We start from the raw sequence: 27,021 nt of genomic DNA, 5'->3' as shown, positions 1-27,021 counted from the left end.
CAGTTTTGCTAAAATGCATGAACATATATTATTGGAATGGCTAAAAAAGAACTATATATGCCATACACTAATCCCCATGTGGAAGGATTATGATTACTTTTCTCCTCTAATTTCCAAATTGTCAGAGTTGGATTTTTAACCTAATACTAAACACATTTTTGAAGCCAGCATGTGCATCACTCCTTGGTCTTCAATACACGCATGCATCAACAGCAATCTACCTTTCAAATGCAATGTTAGTTTAGCGAAAGTTCTCAGAAATATTGACACCTGCAATGCTATACATACGGAGGGGGCTTGTAGGCTTATTCTCTCCGGAATCCATCTTGAGGAATCTGAATGTAGTAACTACAAGAAAAGAAGAAAAATAACTAGGAAACTGTCATGAACATTTGCATCCAAGATCACTCTTAAGAGCAACCTTTAGGGTATGACTAAACCAAACCACGTCACTGGTAAGTGACACAAGAGAGCTCTTAGAGTCACAGTCACATCTTCAGAATCCCTGTCTGGTTTAGAAAAGTCTTGTTGAATTGGGTATGTACATCATGCTTTATACGATCCTTAGGAACACAACTGCATTTAGGCACACACTCATCTCAAACAGCGCCCCCGTTACCTCCCAGAGAACTTTTGCTCCTGCAGCTCACCGATGTCGTCTTCTTCGTGGTGGTTGGTTTTCTACAGCTGGAATAGTAGTTGAGGGTGGCATACTCCATCAGCGCGGCGAAGACAAACAGGAAGCACACGGTCACAAAGAGATCCATGGCGGTCACGTAGGACACGCGCGGCAAGGACTTCCTGGCGATGGTGCTCAGGGTGGTCATGGTCAACACCGTGGTGATGCCTGCACAGGGGACAGGTAGCATGTTGTAAAAGGATGCAACATGCAACAGGAATCCCAGACCGTCACCCACATCCCTCCACCCCAGCACGGCTGCCTTACAGGAATCCCTGATGCTGCGTAACTCATGTAATGTTACTTTGAATTTTAATGTCCACACAATTTCATAAGCAATGTTTCCATGAAATTTCTGATTAGAGTCTTCACAATAACACTCAAGTGCCTGAATCAAGTGAACACCTTTCAATTTATTCAGTAATTCTCTCATTGTTGGACATTTTGCCTTTTAAGCAATTTTTAACATCGATGCTCTTTTTGCAGTCCTATCTATTCCCTGCTGTTCCACATCTCACACTTCTGTGCAGCTAAATCCTTTTATTTCTTTCTTCTCCTCACCTCCCCAGTTTGAAAACCCTCACTATTCTTGAAGACCCAGCTCCACTCTTGCCCTCCCGGCAGAGCTGACAACATGCACATCTGCAGTATCCCTGTACCTTCTACATAGCTCAGCTTTTTTTGTTTGTTTGTTTTCATTATCACAGGGAATCACATATGTCTTTATGTATCTGTCTCCTAGATAGTGTGGCCTTTAAGACAAAAACAGTCCCTTACTTGTCTTTGCCTGTCCTCCAGCACAGACGCTAGCACATTTGAGGCATTTAAATGAATGCTTTACATCAAATGAATCAATTAATTGGTAACACTCAATGTTGGTTTGACTTCGACTATTTCATATGCATGGGTCAACACTAGATGTTTAATCAAATATTGTGGAAAACATTCAGAAAAGAGACACAGACACACGTGAGATGGATAGCTTAGAAGGGAAAACATGAAAAAAGACATGGAGGCTGTTGAACACAAGAATAAAATGAAGAAGAGCGATTATCGTGTGAAACAGGCTAAGACTGACTCTCCTGTGGGTGAACTCCCCAAGAAATCAGGACCTGTCAGAACTACTAGACAGGGCAGGTTAGTGACCCCACATTCATGAACCCCTAAATCACAGGAATCTGAATTTTAATAGTCACCACCTCTGTAGCTCAATGGGAATACAGTAAAATATCTGCATCACAGTACTAGTCAGAGAATAGGTACACAGGACAGATGAGGACACATTACACCTTTGTTGCAGCATTACAGCCTCTGTTTAGTTCCTCCCTGCACCTGCTCAAGGCAGTTCTGCCAGGGCCAGGTGGAGAATGAGTCTCAAAGCACGGGGTGGACAGCTTGTTGAGCTGTAAAGAATATCACCTGAAAGTCCAAGCCCTCCACCTTGCTCTGGGCCTGCTCAGCATTTGGCCATGAGAAGCCACTTACCATCTTGAATCATTTTCCTTAACTTGTGCAGTGAAAACAGAATGCCAGGTATTCTTTAATATAGATGGTAAAATTTCATGTAAAAATGCTGTGTAAACCAGAAAAGTCTATACTTACATCAGATGTAGTTTTATGGAAAAAGATATTTTGAAAAAATTATTTTATTTTATTTATATTTTTTAAGTTCCAGGGTACATGTGCAGAATGTGTATGTTTATTACATAGATACACGTGTGCCATGGTGGTTTGCTGCACCTATCAACCCATCATCTAGGTATTAAGCCCAGCATGCATTAGCTGTTTTCCCTAATGTTCTTCCCCAGGGAATACTATGCAATCGTAAAAAAGAATGAGGTCATGTCCTTTGCAGGGACATGGATCAAGCTGGAAGCTATTATCCTCCTTTAATAAACATCCAAATCAACTTTTAAAAATGTGACCACATCATGTCTAAGAAGTTCAAAATCTTAGTTTCTATTTCAATAGAAATACAAATTGTTTGCGTCTGCAATTTCCATAGACCTTGTCCATCAGTTGTCATGAGTGGCCTGTATTCCAGAGGTAGACAGTGGCCGTGTGCTTTATCCTCCCCACTTCCACACCCACCCTGAAACTATACACCCTGAAGAAAAATAAAGCTTAGGCATTTCTATTTAGTTTAGGGGTCTAAGCTACCTAGTAAAGAAGGGTGCTCTGCACAAACACCTGTTGGCATGACCTCCTCTTCGGGGAAAGCCCAAGGGAGTTCAGGAAGGTTATCTCAGCTGAGTCTATTACATATAGGATGCTTTGGGGATGATCCTGGTCTCACAGAATCCTAGAAAAACTTTCTTCTTGACCTTGGAGGGATGAGTGAATATAAATGCTGGCATCTTACTACAGTCAGAAGTAAACCTCCTAATTTAAACACAAACTATAATAACGCTTTTTGACACTGGCTTTTTTTTTTTTTTTTCACTCAGCACAATGCCATTAACACATTTAACTGCTGCTGCATCAATAGTTTGTTCTTTCCTACTGCTGAGTAGTATATCATGGCTTGGGTGTTCCATAGTTTCGTTAGCCATTCAATTGTTGAGGGATATTTTGGTTGTGTCCAGTTCTTGGTGATTACATGAACATTCATGTCAGTGTAACAATATCATCCTATTTCAAGTGACTTTCTTGGAGACACATTGTAGCTGGGTCATGCTTTATTTTTTTAATCCTCTCTGCTAACTTCTGTTTTTTCACTGGTATGTTCCAGCAATTTACATTGAAAGTAATTATTAATATTTAAGATGTAATGATTCCATTTTATGTTGTGTTTCCTGTTTGTTTGTTCCTTTATAATATCTTGTTTTCTTTTTCCTGCCTTTATATAGGTTATCTCAACATATTTTAGAATTTGATTTTGCTTTATCTACAGTGTTTTTGAGGCACATCACTCTTTGTGGCCTTTTTAGTGATTCTTCCAGTATTACAAATACATAATTTATCATATTATCATTTTACCAGTTTGAATGAAATGTAGAAACCTTAGTTCCCCTTACTCTTCCTTGATTTTAATATACAGAATGGGAAAAAATTTTTGCAACCTACTCATCTGACAAAGGGCTAATATCCAGAATCTACCAAGAACTCAAACAAATATACAAGAAAAAAACAAACAACCCCATCAAAAAGTGGGGAAAGGATATGAACAGACATTTCTCAAAAGAAGACATCCATACAGCCAACAGACACATGAAAAAATGCTCATCATCACTGGCCATCAGAGAAATGCAAATCAAAACCACAATGAGATACCATCTCACACCAGTTAGAATGGCAATCATTAAGAAGTCAGGAAACAACAGGTGTTGGAGAGGATGTGGAGAAATAGGAACACTTTTACACTGTTGGTGGGATTGTAAACTAGTTCAACCATTATGGAAAACAGTATGGCGATTCCTCAAGGATCTAGAACTAGATGTACCATATGACCCAGCCATCCCACTACTGGGTATATACCCAAAGGATTATAAATTACTCTACTACAAAGACACATGCACACGTATGTTTATTGCGGCACTATTCACAATAGCAAAGACTTGGAATCAACCCAAATGTCCATCTGTGACAGACTGGATTAAGAAAATGTGGCACATATACACCATGGAATACTATGCAGCCATCAAAAAGGATGAGTTTGCGTCCTTTGTAGGGACATGGATGCAGCTGGAAACCATCATTTTTAGCAAACTATCACAAGAAGAGAAAACCAAACACCGCATGTTCTCACTCATAGGTGGGAACTGAACAATGAGATCACTTGGACTCGGGAAGGGGAACATCACACACTGGGGCCTATCATGGGGAGGGGGGAGGAGGGAGGGATTGCATTGGGGAGTTATACATGATATAAACGTCATGCACATGTACCCTAGAACTTAAAGTATAATAAATAAAAAAAAAAAAAAAAAAAAGAAATTTAAAGCTGAGAAAGACCCTAGAGATTATCAGCAACATAATCATCATGCTGATGAGGAATTAAGACCTAAAAAAAAAAAAAAAAATATTTCCTTTAATTAGTTTAATAGCTACATCAAGTAGCATTATGATTTTTTGCTTCAACCATTATAAGTAATTTAGAAAACTCAAAAGGCAAAGGAAAGTCCATTTTACTTACCCACATTTTCACTTTTTGTGTTTTTTCTTCCTTTCTTTTGTTAAAAAATTCTTCTCATCATTTTCTATTTCAAGAAATTCCATTAGCCATTATTTTAGGGGACATCTGTTAGTGACAAATTCTCTTTGTTCTTCTTAGCACGAGAATGGATTTCTCCTTTCTTAAAAGATACTCTCACTGGGTATAGAATTCTGGGTTGACTACTCTTTCTATTCAGCATTAAAAAGTGCTGTGCCACTTCCTTCTTGCCTCCATGGTTTGGATGAGAATCCATTATGATCCAACTTGTTTTTTCTTTATAGGCAAGGCGACATGTTTCTTTGCTACTCTCAAGAATTTTTCTTCAGTTTTTAAGAGTTTGATTAGGATGTGTCTTTACCTAACATTCTTTGGATTTAACCTATTTGGGATTAATTCAGCTTCTTGGATCTCTAGATTTATGCCTTTTGGCAAATTTGAGTATTTTTTATCCATTGTTTCTTTGAATACTTTTTTTTAGTCTTATTCTATTTCTCTTTTTTCTGGAACTTCAATGACACAAATGTTGGATCATTTCCCTCTCTAACATGTGTCAACATTTGGAGATATCCCTAAACTCAGTTGATTATTATTTTCAATATATTTCCTCTCTGTTGCTCAGATTGGTTAATTTTTGTTGTTCTATCTCACGGTTCACTGATTCTTTCCTGTCTTTTCTTCTTTTGTTAAGCACATCCAGTGAGCTTTTCATTTTGGCATTGTATTTTTCAGTGCTAAAAATTCCACTGAGTTCTTCTTTATATCCTCTATTTCTTTGTGGAGCTTTTCTTTTTTTCATTTAGTTGAAGCATGTGTGCATTTGCTCATTGAAGCACATTTATGACTGATATGTTAAAATCCTAATCAGATAATTCCAACAACTGTCATCTTGATACTGGCATTTTCTTTTTGATATCATGAATGATATTTTACTGTATCCTGGACATTTCTGGTATTATTTTATCAGACTAAAATATTACATATGAAATCTTTAAAGTAGCCATACTTACAACACATTTAGAACAAAAACATTAATATAAAGATTAATAAATGAAATTAAAACTTCTGCACATCAAATGCATAAAAAGAGGAGAAAGATGCTATTCATTGGAAAAAGTATTTATTTTACCTAACCAATGAATCTTCAGGATGTTTCGTATTATCTAACAACAAGAAATACCTATTCAAGTTTATTCTCATGTCAGAACTGTTTCAAAGTTTTCCTCACCTAAGATTCACTTTCTGATCTGAGAAATCTCCATCTAATCTAACATTATAATCCTAACATTTTTCTAGAAATTTAACATTTCTAGTTTTACCATTTGAGTATAATCCATTTTAAGTAAATTTTTGTGCATGGCAGGAGGTGGATATTGAAATTCACTTTCATGATGTAATTATTAGGTGCAGAGTTCTATAATATCCAGTAGCCCAAAGACATTGATATTGTTGTTCAGCTCCTCCATTCCTTTGCTGGCTTTTTGGTTGTTGACTGGTTTAATCACTTAAATAAGTGGACAAATGTGCTTGTTTGTGTACACTGCTGTTAGAAGTATATTTAAATATCAAACTGTGATTGATTTTAAAAATTTATCCTCTTCTCAGTTTTTGTTTATTTTAATATGAAGCTCTAATACTAGGTACAGGTGCATTTATGAAAGTCTTTTCTTTCTGTTGAATTTACCCTTTTATTATTATTATATGTTCTTACTTATTTCTATGTTGAATTCTTAGCTATGCCTTTTATTATATTTTCATATTTTTTCAACAGATTACAATAAGATTTCTTAACATATCTACTTAGAATTTTTTTAGTATTACTGTACTCATTTTTGTACCACATAGGAACATGGTTCCATATGTCCCCTAACCTCATTGCTATTTATGGCCTATATTTTATTGTTTCTTATATCATAAGTCTCATCTTGCATTATTATTATTTTGACTTTAATTGAAAGAATAAAAATAGAAAACTAGTTTTTGAAACTTTCACCACATGCTTACCATTTCTGATGTTCTTCATTACTTCTTGTAAATCCATTTTTTCTGTTTATTATTTCTATTAACCTAATTAGTTTGTTTTAGAATTTTTACTATGGTTTTAGATTTTCTGTGACAAATTAACACAGATTTTGTTTATCTAAAAAAACTTCATTCTGATGAAATTTTTGAAGTACATTTTCTTTGGATATAGAATTTCAATACTTTAAAGACAGCAATTAATTATCTTCTGGTCTCCATTATTGCACATGAAGAATCAGTTAGTTATATTTTTGCTCCTCCACATACGACAGGACATTTTTGTTTACATACTTGCAAGTGTTCCCTTTATTTTTGATTGTCATCATTTAGACTATGACGCTTTTCTTTGTATTTCTCCTGCTTGTATCTCACTAAGCTGTTTGAATTTGTAGGCTGGTATTTTTCACCAAACATTGGAATTTCTTAACCACATTTTTTCAAAAATATTTTTCCTCATTCTTTTTTTCTTATTATTCTGATTTTAACTATCGCCTCAGTTATAGTCAGTTATAGTTTTGTTATACATATTCGTATTGTATCACAGATCACCGGTACATTCTTTCTTTTAATCTTTTCATTCCCTTGTTCTTCAGATTACATAAATTTCATCTGATGGTCTTCAATTTTATATAACCTTTTATTTCTGCCATCTTCAATCTGCTCTTAAGTTTAGTGAATTTTTCAATCAAGATATTCTACATTTCATTCTAGAGTTTCTTTTTATATACTTTCTGTGATGAGCTGACTCATTTGTTCATTAATTAAAATCACATTGTCCTTTAAGTCCTCAGACATTGTTATAATAGCTGTTGTTAAAGTCCATGGCTACTGAGTCAGCATTAGACTTCTCTTTGCTTTTTATTAATCCTTCTTTCTTTGTAATCATGGGTCACATTTTTCTACATCTTAGAGTGTCTAATAAGTTCTTATTATAACTCCATATAATTTAAAAAATCTGCACAATATTATCTTTTTAAGAAGCCCTTTGAATTCTTATGACAAATAGTAAATTTACTGATGGTTCTCCTTGATCTTGTTATTGCTTGGTTCAAGCTTCATTAAAGGACATTTAGAGTACCCCCTTTACTTCTAGGCACAGACTTTTTGGTGTCTCAACTAAACACTAAATATCTTATTGTTAATAAAGTTCCTCAGTTCTTCTGGCTATAAATTTATTATCTGACCGCATTGTGGAATTCTAGCTTCTGTGTCTTGAGCTCAGAACAACTATTCTCTGTAGGATTTTCATAGTCTCAAGTTGTACAAACATAGTTATATATTATATCACTTTGAAGTTTATCTTTAGATGTCTTGTGTACAGTGACATCTAATACTTGTAACCATTAAGCCATAATCCCAAGGGTTAGTCACAAAATCTGTGTGGATTCGCCTACAGTTCTATCATGTATTTTCTATAAGCATGCAAAACTAGTATAGGTAGAGGATATTACAGGCTAATTAATCTCTTGGCCCGGTCTACCCAAGCCCAGTGCTTTGTTCTTGAACACACAAATTTTAAAAAACACAGAGAAATAACAATGCAGATATGAGAGATGTTGCAGAAATTTGAAATTGAGGCAGCTTCCTCTTTTCTATAGGAATTTTTTTGGGGAAAACAATCTCTATATTCAGTCTTATATATTACCTGTCTTCAAAAAATCAAAACATTGAAAGTTAAGCAAAATTCCTATCAGAAAGAAAAACGGACGTAATATAGGTTGCACAGTTCTAAAACTACTGAAAGAGAGTGTTTTATTAAGAAGACTTTGGGAACTAGAGAAAAATTCATGAAAAGACTGAGGTTTAGTGTGTGGCTTACAGCTGAAAAAAATGATCATTTTCTCGTTTGCTGGTAAAGTTGCTATATACAAGCAGAGCTTCAATTATTGATAAAATATTTTTACCAATATTATGTCCTCAGTCCTCAGAGGTGTGTGGTAAATTCTGCTTCCTGACATTAATGTAGGGGGACTTTTGAGTTGACAGGTTCTGGGATGTGCCTGTGTTTTGGTGATCATATCAGCCTGTGATACAGGATACTATCACAATTTATTTACTCTGAATCTCCTACCCCATCTTGATTTATGTAGCACACATAGAATCCCATTGTGAGAAAGAATAGCCTCACTTGGCTTCTTAAGAGAAAAGTCTAAGCACAGTTCAAGTAACCCTCAAATTAGATCATTCACATTTAAATAGTTTTTTACATTGAAGGCATTTTTATGAATGCTTCTGTATTAAAATTACACAAATTTATGGAAGAGATTTTTTGAAACTCACCTAATGCTGTTCTTGCTGGTGTAGCATCTTTTTTGATCCAAAATGACACCCAGGATAAAACCACAGTCAGTATACAGGGAATGTATGTCTGAATAGTGAAGTATCCCATTCTTCTACTCAATTCAAAATATATAGTCATGACAACATAATCACCTGTAATAAAATATTGTCAAAATTAAGACAACTTTGATGGATCAAAAATAATTCAGGAAAATAATTTTATAATTTATTTTGTTAAATGAATGACTTGGATAAAAATGCACAACTACAACAATATCAAATCAAGAAATGGTCAAAATGCTGGTTTTCTTAAATTTAATTTTCATAGTATCCATGGCTGTACCAGGCACTTAATCGGTCAGTGTAAAGGGCACAAAACGAACATATTCATGGATACAGTGAAAACACATGCAGATCTTTTCCATGACAGGCCATGACTTGATGAGCTATCACTGCGTGAGTCCTTCCATAGGTTGTATGATTAAATTCAAGAGTAATAGGTAAACTCAACCCTCAAACAGACCCAGGGTCATTTTAAGGGATGCTTTTCCAATAATAACAAAGCTATCATATCTTACAAAAACTTGTGTAACCATTTGATATTTTTATTTATTTATATCATTAAGTTTTGCTTATCAACTTTGCACTTTGTTTTACTTTATGTATATTTATCTTATCCTTTTATTTACTTATATCATTAAGTTTTGCTTATCAACTTTGCACTTTGTTTTACTTAATGTATGTATATTTATCTTATCCTTTTGTAACTCCAGGATTTAAGTTGTGCCAACCCAGAAACAAACAGAAGTGATCCTTTCCTGACATTCCACCCTCTTCTACCAAAGCAGGGCCACACCATAAAGAAGTTGGGAGCAATGCAGATGTTATTGGAGATACATTTTGTCCCCAAAGCATCTCCATTCATTGCTTGCCCAGGCCAGCTCCTGCTGAGATCACCTCCTCATCCTCATCCTCCCCATCTCCATTCATTTCTTGTCCAGGCCAGCTCTTGCTGAGATCACCTCCTCATCCTCATCCTCCCCATCTCCATTCATTTCTTGTCCAGGCCAGCTCTTGCTGAGATCACCTCCTCATCCTCATCCTCCCCATTTGAATCCTCCACCCCTTTAGCCTGCTGGATTCAGCCATCCAGCGCCTGAAATCCACCATGTCCAGAACTGAACTATCACCTTCCCATGCCAATACTGCTCTTATTTCAGGTCTGTCTCTCACTTGTTCAAGGAGGAAACCAAAAAGCCACCTCTGACTCCTCCTTTTCTCTTCTCAATGGTTCTATCTGATCCATTCCTCCCAAATCATTTCCCCATCTAGTCCAAGCTACCACCTTCTGCCCATAGATCCAAGCTTGTCTCCTAATGACCAGTCCTTTTGGCTCTAATTCATTCTACCTACTGCCATCAAAAGGAACTTTCTAAAACACAAGTATCCTTTTAGCCTTCTCCTTATTAGCTGCCCTTGTACAACTGTGACATTTTTGTGTGGTCCATATCATTCTGCGTTAAACACTCCTTGCCCTGTGCTCTCTACACTCTTGGCATGTGGTCTGCCCAGACCCTCAGACTTGCCAAAACCCTTCCCTACATGCCTCTGAATCCCTTCCCATCTGCAAACATGCTCTTTTTTTTTTTCTTTCCCCAACATCTAGATAGTTCCTATTCAATCATTTAGCTTAAAAATCTCTCAGTGCCCCAGGAAGTCTCCCTGACACCTTCCCGTAAATGGATGGATTTGTTTCTGTAATTACTGATATAGTAGCTTTCTTAAAACCAATAAACTGGTTGGTTTATAGAATATGTCTCTCTTGTTGACCCATGTTGGCTAACCAGAATACATTAATTAATATTTGCTGAATGAAAAGACTATCACTGAAGTCCCGTTTTTTTTTTTTTTTTTTTTTTTTTTTTGAGACAGAGTTTCACTCTTGTCACCCAGCCTAGAGTGAAAACGGTGCAATCTTGGCTCACTGCAACTTCCGCCTCCCAGGTTCAAGCAATTCTCTTGCCTCAGCCTCCCAAGTAGCTGGGATACAGGCATGTGCCACCACGTCTGGCTAATTCTTTTTGTTGTTGTATTTTTAGTAGAGACGGGGTTTCACCATGTTGGCCAGGCTGGTCTTGAACTCCTGACCTCAGGTGATCCACCTGCCTCGGCCTCCCAAAATGCTGGGATTATAGGTGTGAGCCACCACGCCCAGCCCAAAGTTCAATTTTTACTTAAAAGATTGATAGGGAGATGGTATTGGGCTCAGATGAAAACTATGCTTCCAATAAATTAGAAATTTTTGCAGGATGAAATATTCTGTTGTAGCAATATTTAGTTGTTGATAGAAACATCAACTTTGATACCATTTACCAAGAAACATTTAAAAATTTAAACAAATTAGTATTTCAGTACAAAGGAATTAGGATGATTAGCCTGCAGCAGTAAAAGAGCACAAGTATATATTTTAAAGTAATGTGAATGCCAAAATTACATCATTTCCTAAGGAAATGTGATTTGAATTATGTGTGATTCTTAATGCCTATTAAGTTTTTGCAAAAAATTGCAATCAAAACCCTAGAGGAATAAACAAACACGCTAATATACAGAAAAACAAAGCATAATAAATGACCCTAGGAGTTATGCACAGTCCAAATGGAACATCCAAAGAGTTGAATAATTTCAATTATCACCATTGCAGATTACTGACAAGATAAACAGAAAGACAACTCCAGACAAGATGCACAATTTATTATAGCAAATCCATCTGCTTTCTCCCTGCCTGGGGTGAGAGGGGCTCCCCATGTCTGTCCTCAGCAATACTCCCTTGCCTAATTCAGAAGTCTACCTGGGCATCCATGGCTATTAGCTTCCATGGGCATCCTACTGAGGCTCTGCCTTTCCCAGACATGGGTGCTTTGCAGGAGGAAGGCAGCAGCACCAGTGAAAGTCCCAGTGTTGGGTGCATGACTGGAGGTATGCACAATATGGAGGTGTGCAAGATACTGGCAATGACGGAGGAGGTGGCATCAAAGTCCCAGTGCTGGGCACATGCATGGAGTGCAAGATACTGGCAATGATGGAGGAGGTGGCATCAAAGTCCCAGTGCTGGGCACATGCATGGAGTGCAAGATACTGGCAATGATGGAGGAGGTGGCATCAGTAAAAGTCCCAGTGCTGGGCACATGCATGGAGTGCAAGATACTGGCAATGATGGAGGAGGTGGCACCAGTCAAAGTCCCAGTGCTGGGCACATGCATGGAGTGCACGATACTGGGAATGATGGAGGAGTCAGCACCAAAGTCCCAGTGCTGGGAGCATGACTGGAGGAGCGCACCATGCTGGGTCATGGAGGAGGCGGCACCAGTCAAAGTCCCAGTGCTGGGCGCATGCATGGAGGAGCGCACCATGCTGGCAATGATGGAGGAGGCGGCACCAGTCAAAGTCCCAGTGCTGGGAGCATGCATAGAGGTGTGCACGATGCTGTCAGTGATGGAGGAGGCAGCAGAATGACCCATGAAGATGACTCCTTCCTCGGCTCATGTTCAGAGGAAAGGCAGGACCTGAAGCTAGTTATTTCCAATCCCAAATACTTGTTTTATTTATTTCATTAGGCAGCAATCCATTCTCAATAATTGCTTTTTAGCATTAAACGTAGAAATACAATTTGCCCCAGGATGATGTTTTGAAACATCACAGTGGACTAGCTGCGGCTTTTCTATTTCCTTATTTATTCATTTATTTCAGAGTTAGTAAGTTCCATATCTGGTAGTTCCCACCACCAGAGAGAGACTGACACGCATTTATTTGCTCTCAGTGACTCCAAGTTCACATTCTCAGAAAGCCTCTGACAGGGTGAATTTCAGACAGGTCAGAATCAGATAAATAAAAGCAGTGGTGTAGAAGATTGTATTAGCTTAGGTTAGATCGCTGCCCATCTTGGACACATCGACTTCAACTAAGGCAGGTTGAGGTAAGACCATGGCAGCTCCCAGGTTGGCTGTGGAAGGAGGAGCAGCTCCCAGAAGATGGGGCTTTATCCCCAGAAGAAGGACAGGTTGACGGGTAGGGATAGCAGAGGAAATCTGGCTTGGAAACACCAAAGGAAGTAAATGTACAAATTTTCTTTGTCATATCATTTGATGACTCTATATTGAAGTACATTTCCATGTTTCTCAGAGAACATAAAATTATTCTTTATTCACACTTCACACAATTAGTTTCTTGTAAAATCAAAGGACATGGTACATTTAAAGACCTTTTTATTTTACTAAACTCTACGTTTGTAAAATTATTATTTTAATGAATCATTAGGTAGATAATTTATTATTGAAAAAGGAAGTTGGTAGGGGTGTTATTTTTTTTTCTGAAAATGCTAACCAGTTGCTAGATAACGTCTTGTGAGCCACGTTAGTAAATTACCAAATATATAAGCAAATTTACAATTTTTAAATTCTAGGCTTCTGTTTGGAAATTTGCTAGCAGCATCGTATCTTGTGCTTTAAAAGTCCAGTCATGTTTCAGGAAGAGATCTTCACAGAAAGAGGAAAACCCTTTACAGGATGACGTATTTCTAATGTCTGAGCTCTAAAGATGTTCCCACCTGAATTTATCACATCCCATTTAATCGGTAAGCTTGGAAGTTCATATAGATATTTTCAATACTCCAACCCCTGTACGGAGTAGGTGACTCTTCTGTAATTTACCCCAGCAGTATCCTCAGAGGATATATACTATCTCAAAACCATTCCTAACTCATGTCATAGACACCACATTTCTTTACTGCATCTCTGGCACCAAAAACACCCTTTGAGTCTCCTTTAAATGTTGTTACTTCCCTCCATCTCCTCTCCTTCTCATGGCCATCTCTTCCCCCCGCCCATGACAGATACACCCAGCCTGGTTTCCTTTCAAAACTGCCCAAGCTTAACACTCTCTGAAAAGCCACCTGAGGCCTGGAGATTAGCAAGCAATGCTCAGCCAAAAAGCCTAATGTTCTCCATCTTGTTCTTCAAGTTCACCCTGAGGTAACTTGTCTTTTTCATCTCTTTATTACATTTATTTATACAAAGAAGTTCCAGGCGGTCACGGTGACTCAAGCCTGTAATTCTAGCAATTTGGGAAGGCGAGTTGGGTGGATCACCCGAGATCAGCAGTTCAAAACCCACCTGGCCAACGTGGTGAAACCCCATCTCTACGAAAAATACAAAAAGTTAGTTGGGTGTGGTGGTGGACGCCTCTAATCCCAGCTACTCAGGAGGCTGAGGCCGGAGAATCTCTTGAACCTGGGAGGCAGAGGTTTCAGTGAGCCGAGATAGTGCCACTCTATTCCAGCCTGGGCAATGAGAGCAAAACTCTGTCTCAAAAAAAAATTAAGAAACATTTAAAAAGAAGTTCCTAATTTTAGGGAAATTAAATGTATCAACCTTTTATTTTACCATTCATACCATTTGTGTCATGCTTGAGAATTTGTTCCTTAACCCAGGACCATCAAGTTTCCTTATACAAGTTTTGCTTTTCTCCCCGTTTCCCTTCTATGCAATTACTTCTTCTCCAATTCAAGTTCTCTGAATTCCATGATTAGTGGCTGCACCATCATTTACTGTGACCTCTGGTCATCTGCAGGCCCACCTCTCTTTTATTTGTGTGTTCGTATCTGTACGAATCTGTGCGTGCGTTTTGATTCTGACACATAACCACACTGTCTTAATCAGCATAACTGTGGCAGACACATGCTAAAGTGGCCCTCAGTTAGTTATATAGTCGTATTGATCCCTCCTCGTGAGTGTGGGCAAAACCTGATTTGGTTTCACTTAATGGATCAACTCCCTTGATTGAATTTCTTTATATGGCAAAGATGAATAAATTTTGCAAATGTAATTAAGACCCAAAAATCTGTTGATTTCAAGTTAATCAAAGAAAGATTATCCTGGGGGACCCTGACTTAATCAGGTGAAAGATGTTAAAAGAAAGACTGAGCCTTTCATGAAGAGAGAGACTGTCCTCTGGTCTCTACAGCTGCAAATAATAATTCTGTCAACAACTTGAGTTTGGAAATTTGATTCTTCCACAGTCAAGTCTCCAGATGAGACTGAAGCTCAGCCAACTCCTTAATTGCAGCCCTAGGAGCCTAAGCAAAGTTCCCAGCTAAGCCACACCTAATTCATAGAAATTATAGGGTCATAAATGTGTTTTGTCTTAAACTACTGAGTTTGTGGCAATTTGTTAAACTGAAATGGAAAACTAATACAATAGCACTGGTCACAAGTACAGAAGCTGCCAATCTTTGTATTCTTCTCCATGGATGCCTTGGCTTTTCTTGGGTCTTTGTGCTTCCATAAAAATTGTAGAATCTGTTTGAAAATTTTTCACAAACACTGTTGGTATTTTGATTGGAATAAATTATGCATCCTCATTTATTTAGATAATCAGTGTAGCTACCTGAGAGTACAGCAGTTAAGAAAAAGTATTTGTCATCGTGAAGTTTTGTCTATTTCAATTTGAATATCCTTCAATGAAATGTTGAATTACTTCCATAGAGTTTTGGCAAGTCTTTTGTTAGATTTAGTTCTTGATACATGTATATTTCTGTTGCTATGGATGATATATTTAAATTAAATTAAAATTACATTTATATTTAAGTTCGTGTTTTAATTTTTTTCTTTCTTCCTGATTTGTTATAAATGTATTAACATGTGTCTCATGTCCTGTTTTCCTGGGACCTGGTTGGCAGATTCATGTCTTCCTTCATTTCAGGATTTTTTTTTTTCCAATATGGTCTTGAAATATTTTGTTCTATTTGCTTTATTCTTTTCCTCGTCTCACAAACATTAATTATGTGTTTGTGAGCACTCTTTGATTTACACATCCATCTTTTTTTCTTACTATTCACTGTTTGAGTGCATTCCTCAGTATTACTAAACCTGTTCTTCATGTTCCTGACAATATTATCAGCAGATTAGATTCTGGAACAGCTACTTGTAATGTGGCTTTCATTTATTTATTATTATTATTATTATTTTGAGATGGAGTCTTGCACTGTCACCCAGGCTGGAGTGCAGTGGTGCCATCTCGGCTCACTGCAAGCTCCGCCTCCTAGGTTCACGCCATTCTCCTGCCTCAGCTTTCTGAGTAGCTGGGACTACAGGTGCCCACCACCATGCCCGGCTAATTTTTTTGTATTTTTTTTTTTTAGCAGAGATGGGGTTTCACCATGTCAGCCAGGATGCCCTTGATCTCCTGACCTCGTGACCTGCTCACCTTGGCCTCCCAAAGTGCTGGGATTGCAGGCATGAGCCACCATGCCCAGCCTCAAGTTTGGACTATTTCTAAGTGGCAGAATCAGGATCTGAACTTGCATCTTCTCATTCCAAGTTCAACACATGGTGACTGCCATCTAAGAGGTGAAGCAGAGGAACTTCCAGAACATTCACTAGTTGCAATGTCTGGCTGATAAAATTCGGACTATCTGGGACATGACTTTTTATTAGGATCCAGGATGGCTGTTTTCACCAACTCATCATCCTCACTGGAAAGAAACAGGCAACAGGCATTCTGGGTTCACCTGGAACCCAGGGAGCAACCGTTTCCATGCAACTGCTCCCAAATTGGTGACAAAAATCAGTTTAATTATTTTAGAAAACAAAATCGAACCCAGTTTTAGCATCACAGAATGTTTAAGCGTCGCTTGTGTTGTTGCTCAGTAACTTTAGTCAGCTAGAAATTTCTACCTAATCACTACATGCTGAGTCTGGGGTGGCATGAAAATATGAAGCGTCTGGTTGCCACAGGGATAAGGGTTTCTCATGCTCTTGCCGATTTCTCATCCAGAAACACCACCATGTTTTTAAAGGGAGGATCAAGGAGAATCCTGAGAAAGCCTCCCCATGGGGTCGCCCGAGAGAGGATGACAGAACTCATTGTGAGAGCTCCACCCACGTCCACGTCACTGTGTCCCCTGCGAAGCAAATGTCTCAGTATGCAGGGAGAAGGGCAACAAAACCTGGTGCAATAGGGGAATGGTGGAAATCTACTTCAGCTGTGCATGTGCGACTGGAAAATCACGCAAGCACTACCCCCTGGGGAGAGATGGCAGTACCGTTAGGCCCAACATTACATCTGGAGAAGGAACAGGAACACTTGTGAAGGTCACACTCTAAACACTAGGTTTACAAATCATGCCTAAGATGGAGCCTTACTCCAAACATTGATAACATCTCACCCTCCCTTGGTCCAACCACCCACACACAACAAGCGTAGAACGAAAACAGCAGTGTAGTCCAGGTGGTGACTGCAAGAGACAGATGTTCCCTGAGAAGAGTGCAAGGGGAAGAGTCAAAACTGAGCCACAGGACCTGGAGTCAAGCAGATAGTCAACTTCAAACCTGGCTTAACTTCTAACTAAATAAGCAAGAACCCTCACACTAAAAGCAGAGCAAAATGAAAGGCATGCTTATTTCTAAGCATACATAAAATTTATCTGAGTATCTACTACTCTATAAAACGTGTTTGGCTTCCAAATAAAATTATGGGTACAAACCCAAAAATAGCAGCCTGGAAAGGCAAAATAATTACTAAGAACAGAACAAGATAGGAAAGAGGGTATTTAAATAATTATTTAATATGTTAATGGCTCTAATGGAGAAACAGACAACATGCAAGACCAAACAGGTGATTTGGTCCATCAATGGAAATTAGCATAATGGAAATTAGCAGATAAATGGAAGTTACAAGACAGAACCTAATGGAAGTGCAAGAAATCAAAAATGCAGTAATAGAGGTTAAGCATGCTTTTGATAGGCACATTAATAAACTTATCACAGCCAAAGAAAGACCCAGTGAGCTTTACTATAGGTGACCAGAAATTATCCAATCTAAAACACAAAGAGAAATATGAGTTTAAAAATCGGGACAGATAAACCAAGAGCTGTGAAAAAAATAAGGAACTGTCTAATATGCATATTATTTGAATCTAAAAAGAAGAAGAGAAAATGATATATTTGAAGAAATAATGGCTAAGAATTTTGCAAAATAATGACAGACACCAAAGTACAAATCCAAGAAGCTCAAACATCAGCCAGAATCAAAAGAAAACAAACAAATAACAAAAACTTCCACCTACATACATCATATTAAGTGTTGAAAACCAGATACAAAGGGAACATTTTGAAAGCAGCCAAAGGAAAAAAAGGTACATTTTTGTTTTTTGCTTTTTCCCCTACCAGAGGAGCAACAGGGTATAATTCACAGAAGACTTTACTTCAGAAATCATGCAAGAAAGAAGACAATGGAATGAAATCTTTAAGTTTCTGAAAGAAAAAAGTCAACCCACAATGAAACTCAGTAAAAACACTTTCTGAAAGTGAAACAGACATAAACACTTTCTCAGAAAAATAAAAACTGAGGGAATTCAGCTGGACTCAGTGGCTCACGCCTGTAATCCCAGCACTTTGGGAGGCCAAGGCAGGCAGATCATGAGGTCAGGAGATTGAGAGCATCCTGGCCAACATGGTGAAACCCCGTCTCTACTAAAAATACAAAAAAAAAAAAAAAAAAAATTAGCTGGACGTGGTGGTGGGTTCCTGTGGTCCCAGCTACTCAGGAGGCTGAGGCAGGAGAATGGCGTGAACCCAGGAGGCGGAGCTTGCAGTGAGCCGAGATCACGCCACTGCACTCCAGCCTGGGTGACAGAGCAAGACTCCATCTCAAAAAAAAAAAAAAAAAAAAAAAAAAAAATGAGGGAATTCATTGGTGGCAGATCTAATCTATGAGAAATGGAAAGGAAGTTCTTCAGAGATAGGGAATATAACATATTCAGAAATTTTCATCCATGAAAAGAAATGAAGAGTGTTGGAAATGTAATAAATGAGTATATTTATGCTTTGGTAATATTGACTTTAAAAGTTAACTGTTTAAAGCAAAAATATACAATATATTTTATGTTTATAGCATAAGAATAAATGAAATGTATAATAGCAAATTATACAAGAGATGGAAGAAAGTAATAGGGAATATACTGTTAAAAGGTTTTTATACTACATAGGTATCAGCATAATACTATTTGGAGGTCAACTCAGATTATTTAAAACTAAGAAGTTTTAAAAGATTGTTCTACACAGTAAGTCTAAACAGAAAACAAAATGGGAGCATTGTTAATTAAATGTAATGAAAGCAGCAAGAGGGAAAAGGAAACAACAGCTGGAAGACATTTTAAAAAATGAGAGTGAGATCGTATATTTTAATCTGACCTTATCAATAATCACTTTATATGTTAATGATCTAAACATCCCAGATGAAACACACAGGTTGTCAGCTTGGATAAAAATCAAGACTAAACTGTATGCTGCATAAAAGCCACTTTAAGTATAAAGGCATGTTTAGGTTAAAAGTAAAAAATTAGAGAAAGGAATACCATGCAACACTAAGCAAAAGAAAGCTGGAGTAGTTATATGAATTTTGAACAGAGTAGATTTCAGAACAAAGGTTATTTTTAGGAATAAAGAGGAATGCTACATAATGATAAAGGGATGGATTCTCTAATAGAACATAACTTTTAATGTGTATGTACTTATCAACAGTGATTCAAAATATATCATGCAAAAACTGACAGATCTGAAAAGAGAAACAGACACAAAGAAATAAATGTAGTTGGAAAATTTAATAATCTTTTCTAAGTGATTGAAAGGACAAATAAACAGAAAATACGTAAGGATATGGAAGACTCGAACAATCCTATCCACCAGTTTGACATTATTTATAATTATATAATACTCCAGGCAGCACAACAGCAGAATACATATTCTTCTGAAACACATCTACAACATTCAGCAAAACAGAACATATTCTGGGTTGCAAACCAAACCCTAACATATTTATTTATTTATTTATTTATTTCTCATTTTTATTTTTTGAGACAAAGTCTTACTCTGTCACCCACGCTGTAGTGCAGTGGCAGGATCTTGGCTCATGGCAGCCTCTGCCTCCTGGGGTCAAGCTATTCTCCTACCTCAGCATCCTGAGTAGCTGAGACTATAGGCTCACACCACCATGCCCAGCTAATTTTTGTATTTTTAGTAGATAGGGGGTTTCACCACGTTGGCCAGGCTGGTCTTGAACTCCTGACCTCAGGTGATTCACCTGCCTCAGCCTGAAAAGTGCTGGGATTACAGGTGTGAGCCATCGTGCTGGGCCAAAGCTTAACATATTTAAAAGAATATAAACCAGACAAAGTAAGTCCTTAGACTGTAGTACAAATAAACTAAAAATAAATAACAGAAAGATAAATAGAGGTTTTCCAAATATTTTAAAATTAAACAACACGTTTGTAGGTTTTTATAGGTCAGGAAGAAAATCTTACAGGAAATTAAAAATATTTTGAACTGAAAACTAAAATACAATCTACGAAAATTGTGTAATACAAGTAAAAACTGCTTAGATGGACATTTATAGCATTAAATACTTACATTGCAAAGAAAAAAAGACCCTTGAGTCAGTATCTAAGCTACCACCTTAAGAAACTAGAAAAAATAGCAACTTTAGTGAAAAAAAATCAGAGAAATGAAAACAATTAAGATTATAAAAGAAGTTAGTAAAATTTAAAGAAAAAAACCCAAAAGTTGCTTTTTCCAAAAGTAAATAAAATTAATATATTAGTTTTTCTATTGCTGTATTAACAACTGATTACAGATGTAGTGTTTTAAGAAAACATCCATTATTGTGTCACAGTTCCGTGGGTCAGTCGTCCAGGCATGGTATTGCTACACTCTCTCCTGAGGGTCGCAGGACAGTGACATCCACATACCAGCAGGGCTGCATTCTTTTCTGGGGGCTCTAGTGAAAAGTCTCCTAAGATCAAGCAGGTTTTGGCAGAATTCAGCGCCTTGTGGCTGCAAGATGGAGTCCTTTGTTTCCCCACTGTCTGTTAGCCAGTGGTTGCACTCAGCTCCCCCTTTCCTTTCCATATTTAAGCCAGCAAGACCATGTCCAATTCTTCAGGTGCCTCAACTCTCTGAGTTCCCCTCTGGAACCAGTCGGAGAAAACTCCATTTGTAAAGGGCTTGCATAATCAAATAAAGCCCACCCAGATAATTTCCATGCCTTAAATTCAACTGTGTCATATAAATAACTTAGTCATGGGAGTCAAATCCATTAAGTTCATAGTATTGAAGATTATGCAGCAGGTGGGATATCCTGGAGGCCATTTTAGAATTCTCCCCATTGCAACTGATAAACCTCTAGAGAGTCCAAGCAAGAGAAAGAGATAAGACACAAATTACCAATATCAGGAATGAAGGGGGTATGGCGGCAACATTACTGGATGGTAAGGGAACAATGCTGAATGCATGACACTATGCCAATAATTCTGCAACTTAGGTGAAATGAACACATCCCCTGAAAAACACAAACTATTAAGACTCACTCAAGAAGAAATAAATAACCTGAATAAACCTATACCTATTAAGTTAAATTTTAATCTTTCTAAAAATGCCATTCAAATCACGGAAGGCTTCACTAGCAAATTATACTGAGGATCTATAGCACCAATTCTATACAATTTTTTTTTTTTTTTTAAATAGAACAAAAGGGAACTATACCCAACTTACTCTATTAGGCCTTAATAGCAAAACCAGACACAGGTATTTTCTGAAAACTACAGGCTAATATACTTAATGTAGACACAAAAACCATCAACAGAATAATAGCAAATTGAATCTAGCTAAACACACACACACCACATGACAGGAATACAAGGCTGGTGACATTCAAAAATCAATCACGATAACTCAACATATTAACATACTAAATAGGAAACAATTATTTAGAAAATGTAAACAAAATTTTGATAAATTGAAACATCAATTTATAATTAAAAGCTTCTAGCAAACTAGGAATAGAAAGGAACATCATTAACCAATAAAGCACATCTACAGAAACTAATTATCTCCTTAACTGATTACAGGCTAGACTTCGTGACTCACTACTAACAAGTAGAAAATTGCAAAGAAAATATTGTAACTTTACAGTGGCGAAATCTGGCAGACAGAACTTTAACCAAGCGATCAAGATTAACGCCACCAGTAATAAGCTATATTGGCATCATGTAATCCCTGTGTGATCCGATGAGAAGCGCCTAACATGAGAAGACAGACAAGACCAAGTTGAGGACATTCTACAAAATATTTCACCAGTAGTGATCAAAAGTGTCAAGGTCATAAAAAACAAATTATCATAGATTTGAAGAAACTAAAGAGATATGAACACCAAATGCAACATGGTATCAAGAATTGGATCCTAGAACAGAAAAAATACATCAGTGGAAAAACTGGTCAAGTCTGAATAGAGACTGTAGTTTAGCTAAGAGTATTGTGCCCATGCTAATTTTTTAGTTTTGATAACCTTGCTATGGCAAAGTAAAATATTAACATTAAGGGAAAGTGAGCAAAATGTAAATAAATTCTCTTGTAAATCAAAAATTATTTTGAAGGATAAAATTTTTAAAAACCTGTTAACTTGTAAGCTTATACTCAGCAAATATATGTTCAAAGAATGAAGGCAAAATAAAGACTTTCCTAGACATGAAAGCTGAATTGATCATTAGCAAACCCACACTACAATCAATGTTAGAGGAAATCTTTGGGGGTGGGGGAAGGCAAAAAAAGATACCAAATGGAAATCTGGATCTACACAAATGAAATGTCAGTCCTGGAAATGGTAACTACAGAGGGAAGTAAAGTTTATTTTCATTCTATTTAAATTTCCTTAACAAAAATATTAACTATGTAGTATGATATTAAACATATGCAAAAGTAAAATGTATAATCACAATAGCATAAAGTTTGGGAATGGAAAAATATAAGTGTACTCTGGTAAAATTCTTACATCATACATAAAGTGGCAAAATATTTAAGGGTACCCTGTAGTAAGTTCAAGATGTATACAATAAGCTCTAAAATAAACTGCTAAAATAACAAAAAGTTATAGCTCAAAAGGTAACTATGAAGATAAAATGGCATCATAAAATATGTTCAATCAATATGAAGGAAGGTAGAAGAAGAGGAAAAATGTGAACAAAAAATAGACAAGTAGAGGAGAAAAAGAACAAAAGATGAGAAAAAGGAGAAATAGAACCAAAAAGCAAGATCACAGATTAAAACCAAAAGTGTCAATAATTACATCAAATTTAAATTGTGCAAATACTCCAATTAAGTCATAGTTTTTTGATTTGGATATATAAGCAAGACCCAACTACAGGTTACCTATAAGAAAAAGAGTTTAATAATAAAGATAATAGATTAAAAGTAAAAGATTAAATAAAAGTTTTACCGTAGTAATAATAATCAAAGGAAGCTCAAGAGCCTATATTAATCTCAAAGTAGATTTTAGGGCAAAGAACATCATGAGAGAGAAAGAAGTTCATTTCCTAATTTTCATTAGGGTCAGTGCCACAAGAGAAATAATCACCCTAAATATTCATGCACCTAATAATAGAGCTTCCAATTTCATGAAATAAAAATGGACAGAATTGCAAGGATAAATAGATGAATCTACAATTATGCTTAGTGATTTCAGTACTTCGCTCTCAATAAATGCTTGAACATGCAGACAGGAAATAAATGAGAATACAAAAGATTTGAACAACACTAGCAATCAACTTGACCTAATTTGCATTTATAGAACATTCTGCCTAATGTCAGTAGAGTACACATCCTTCGTATGTGCACATAAAATAGACTGTATTCTGAGCCCTGGGATAAGTCAAATTATTGTACACTCAATAACTTGGACAAATCTCCAGAGGATTATGCTGAGTGAAAGAAAAGAAAGAAAAGTTCCGTTTTACATGATTCCATTGATTCAGGATTCCTGAGATGGAGAGCAGATGAGGGGTTGCAGCGAGCTACAGAGGGTGTGCGGGTGGGAGCAAAGTGGGTGTGGTATAAAAAGGTCTCAATGAGAGGCCCACGTGGTGATCGAAATGTTCTCATCTTGACTGGATTCATGCCTGTAATACAGTTGTGGTGGTCCCCTTTTCCCCAAAGCATTACTATCACATGGTGAAATATGTATTTGGCTTCATCCCCGTTTTCTGGCAACTCCAAAAATATCCTTGGCATCTCCCAGGTGATGCCTGTTTTGTGTGCTAATAATTGACTGATGGCTGGCAGCCTCTAGGCACCTTCAGGATGGGGCTGGTCACTTGAAAGACCAAGGCAGAATTAGAAGGCTGGGACTTTCAGCCTCACTCCCCAGCTTCGAGGGAGAGGAGAAACCTGACAGTTAAGTTGATCACCAATGGCCAGCGGTTTAACCAACCGTGCCTGTGTAATCAAGTCTGTGTGAGAGGCCCCAAAGGACAGGGTTCTGAGCACTTCCAGATGGCTGAACATGGGGAGGCTGACGGGAACAGGAACGAGAACTCACCCACGGGTGGATGCACCCCAACTCCGTGGTGGGGAAGCTCCTGCCCTGAGACCCTTCCAGACCTCGCCCTACATATTATCTCTTCATCAGCCTGGTTATCTGTATCCTGTAAAATATCCTTTGTAATAAATTAGTAATCTGAAATAAGTATTTCCCTGAGTTCTGTGAGCCGTTCTAGAAAATTGATCAGTCCCAAAGAGGGGTTTGTGAGAACCCCAACTTGGAGCCCATTGGTCAGAAGCTCCGGAGGCCTGGACTTGCCACTGGTGTCTTAAGTGTGGAGTGGTTTTAAGGATTGAGCCCTCAACCTTTAGGATTTGATGCTATCTCCAGGTGGATAGTGTTAGAATTGAATAGGAGGACACCCAGCTGGTGTCCCCTGCAGAACTGATTGCAAGCTTGAGGTGTAGGGGAAAGAGCCACACATTTGGTCACAGAAATCTGTATTGATTGCTGCTGTTGAGTGAGAGAGTAGGAGAAAGCACTTTGAGTGTGTGTTTTTCCAGATACAATTACCACTGGGGCAACTGAATACAGGGTGCATGGGAGCTCAGTATTTTTTCTTACAACTAAATTTCAATATAAAATCATTTCTAAATAAAGTCATTAAACAGCCTATGGATCAAACAATAAATCAAAATATAAGCTACAAAGTATTATTCATTGAACAAAAATGATACTGCATATAAACACTGAATGAAAATAAACTTAGTTTACATGATCAATGGTTGTAATTTAGACTTCATGTTCAATTTGATTAGCTTCTTTGACCTAAGCCATCTAATTTTTATTATCTACATGTTACACACTCTCCTACCTTGAGCCTGACCTTCCTTTTAGAGTGCTCTGATGCTGGTGATTGTGGCTTCGGTCCTGGAAGGACTCACCTTGTTACTTGGCCCCTATGGGTTGAGATCCCTGAAAGCCAATGTTTGAGAATGCTTCAACATGGGTATGCAAGACTCATGGGGAAGGAAGCAAGTGTTGTCCCCTAAAAGCTGTCATTGTCTCAATATCACATCACACTCTTCTCCTGCTTGTAGGTGATTCCAGTAAAATAAACCAGAGGTGTACCTGAAATGAAAACTCTTTGTTTCTCATCCCTAAGTGTTCAAAGGTGTTTGCACACAACCAAACGAGACAGAACTCGGACTCAGCTCTAAATATCTGAAGGATGCAGAAGATGAGGAGAGCCAGGCTGAGATGTTTCATAAGCATATTTTCCTCTGTATAAATCCGTCCCGACCTTGTGTCCTAAGGCTTCGGGATTTTTCACAGGTGATGGAATCCGTTCAACCCAGTGTGACAGATGAGCTGTCAGGTAGGAGCCTGACTTAAATACAGTAGACTGCAGGAGAATGAGCCCCACTTGGGATGGAACTCATTCTTTCTGGGAGAAGGGTTTAAAACGTCTCCGAGGTGACTGACATTGAGGCTCTAAAAGGCAGCTTCGAGGACTAGCCTGATGCTCGTTTCATCCCATAACTGTCTGCAGGGAATACTCCAGGAAGACTTGTAGAGCTTGCTTAGAAAAGAGTCTGTTCTGGTGACATCACTGTGGTTGATGTCTGTGCTCTTCAGGGACAAAGGTGCTAATCTGCTTCTACCACCTATTTCAACATTTAGAAACACACATTACTTTGGCCGGGCGTGGTGGCTCACGCCTGTAATCCCAGCACTTTGGGAGGCCAAGATGAGCAGATCATGAGGTCAAGAGATTGAGACCATCCTGGCTAACACGGTGAAAACCCGTCTCTACTAAAAATACAAAAAAATTAGCTGGGTGTGGTGGCGGGCGCCTGTAGTCCCAGCTACTCCAGAGGCTGAGGCAGGAGAATGGTGTGAACCCGGGAGGTGGAGCTTGCAGTGAGCCGAGATCACGCCACTGCACTCCAGCCTGGGTGACAGAGTGAGACTCCGTCTCAAAAAAAAAAAAAGATACATTACTTCTTATTTTCCTCAGACAGCCTCCCCAGGCTAAATCTAAGGTCATCTTTTACCTTTCCATTTCCCCTTATATAAGATTCCTAGGTTAATTTTTTTTTTTTAACAGCAAATACAAATTACACCTGCAGGTCATCAGAAATATCAGAATGTAATGATACGGTGCATGCAGATGATCAGACTGTGGTACTGAACACTGCAAAGTTTGCACTCCCTTAACCGATACAACGGGGGAATGTTCCTAAAATAAAAATAAATGAGAACATGGAGTAGGCTGGGTACATTTTTAGGACTAAATTAGCAGGTGGGGCTTAGGGAAGATCCCAACAGGAAAGGCGTCTTAGGGGCTGGGAATATAAGGGCCTGCTTTATTTAGCACATGTTTATGTAACGTCTGGCTGGTGCTGGGCCTTTGCCCACAGATCCATTTCTCACCTCTCTCCTGCACCACTCTGTACCGTTCGAAGGCTGACAGGTGCAGCTGTTTCTGCAGCTCCCCGGTGCATGGCTGAGGGGAGTCCCG

At 37.9% G+C, this 27,021-nt stretch overlaps 1 protein-coding gene across 1 annotated transcript in view; it reads right to left on the bottom strand.

The window, feature by feature from the left end:
* The window catches only part of GABRG3 (gamma-aminobutyric acid type A receptor subunit gamma3), a 569,129-nt gene that overhangs the window by 4,907 nt on the left and 537,201 nt on the right, over nt 1-27,021 (bottom strand). Inside the window, exons 7-9 of the mRNA XM_033190806.1 lie at nt 9,135-9,287; nt 651-847; nt 289-348 (exon numbers count right to left, since the gene is read on the bottom strand). Coding sequence (XP_033046697.1) covers nt 289-348; nt 651-847; nt 9,135-9,287 — 410 coding nt within the window. The remainder of the gene's footprint in view (nt 1-288; nt 349-650; nt 848-9,134; nt 9,288-27,021) is intronic.

This window comes from Trachypithecus francoisi, unplaced genomic scaffold (assembly GCF_009764315.1).
Source record: "Trachypithecus francoisi isolate TF-2019V2 unplaced genomic scaffold, Tfra_2.0 Lachesis_group3, whole genome shotgun sequence".
In the NCBI taxonomy this organism is placed as follows: Eukaryota; Metazoa; Chordata; class Mammalia; order Primates; family Cercopithecidae; genus Trachypithecus; species Trachypithecus francoisi.
This window is presented reverse-complemented; position numbering and strand designations above follow the sequence as displayed.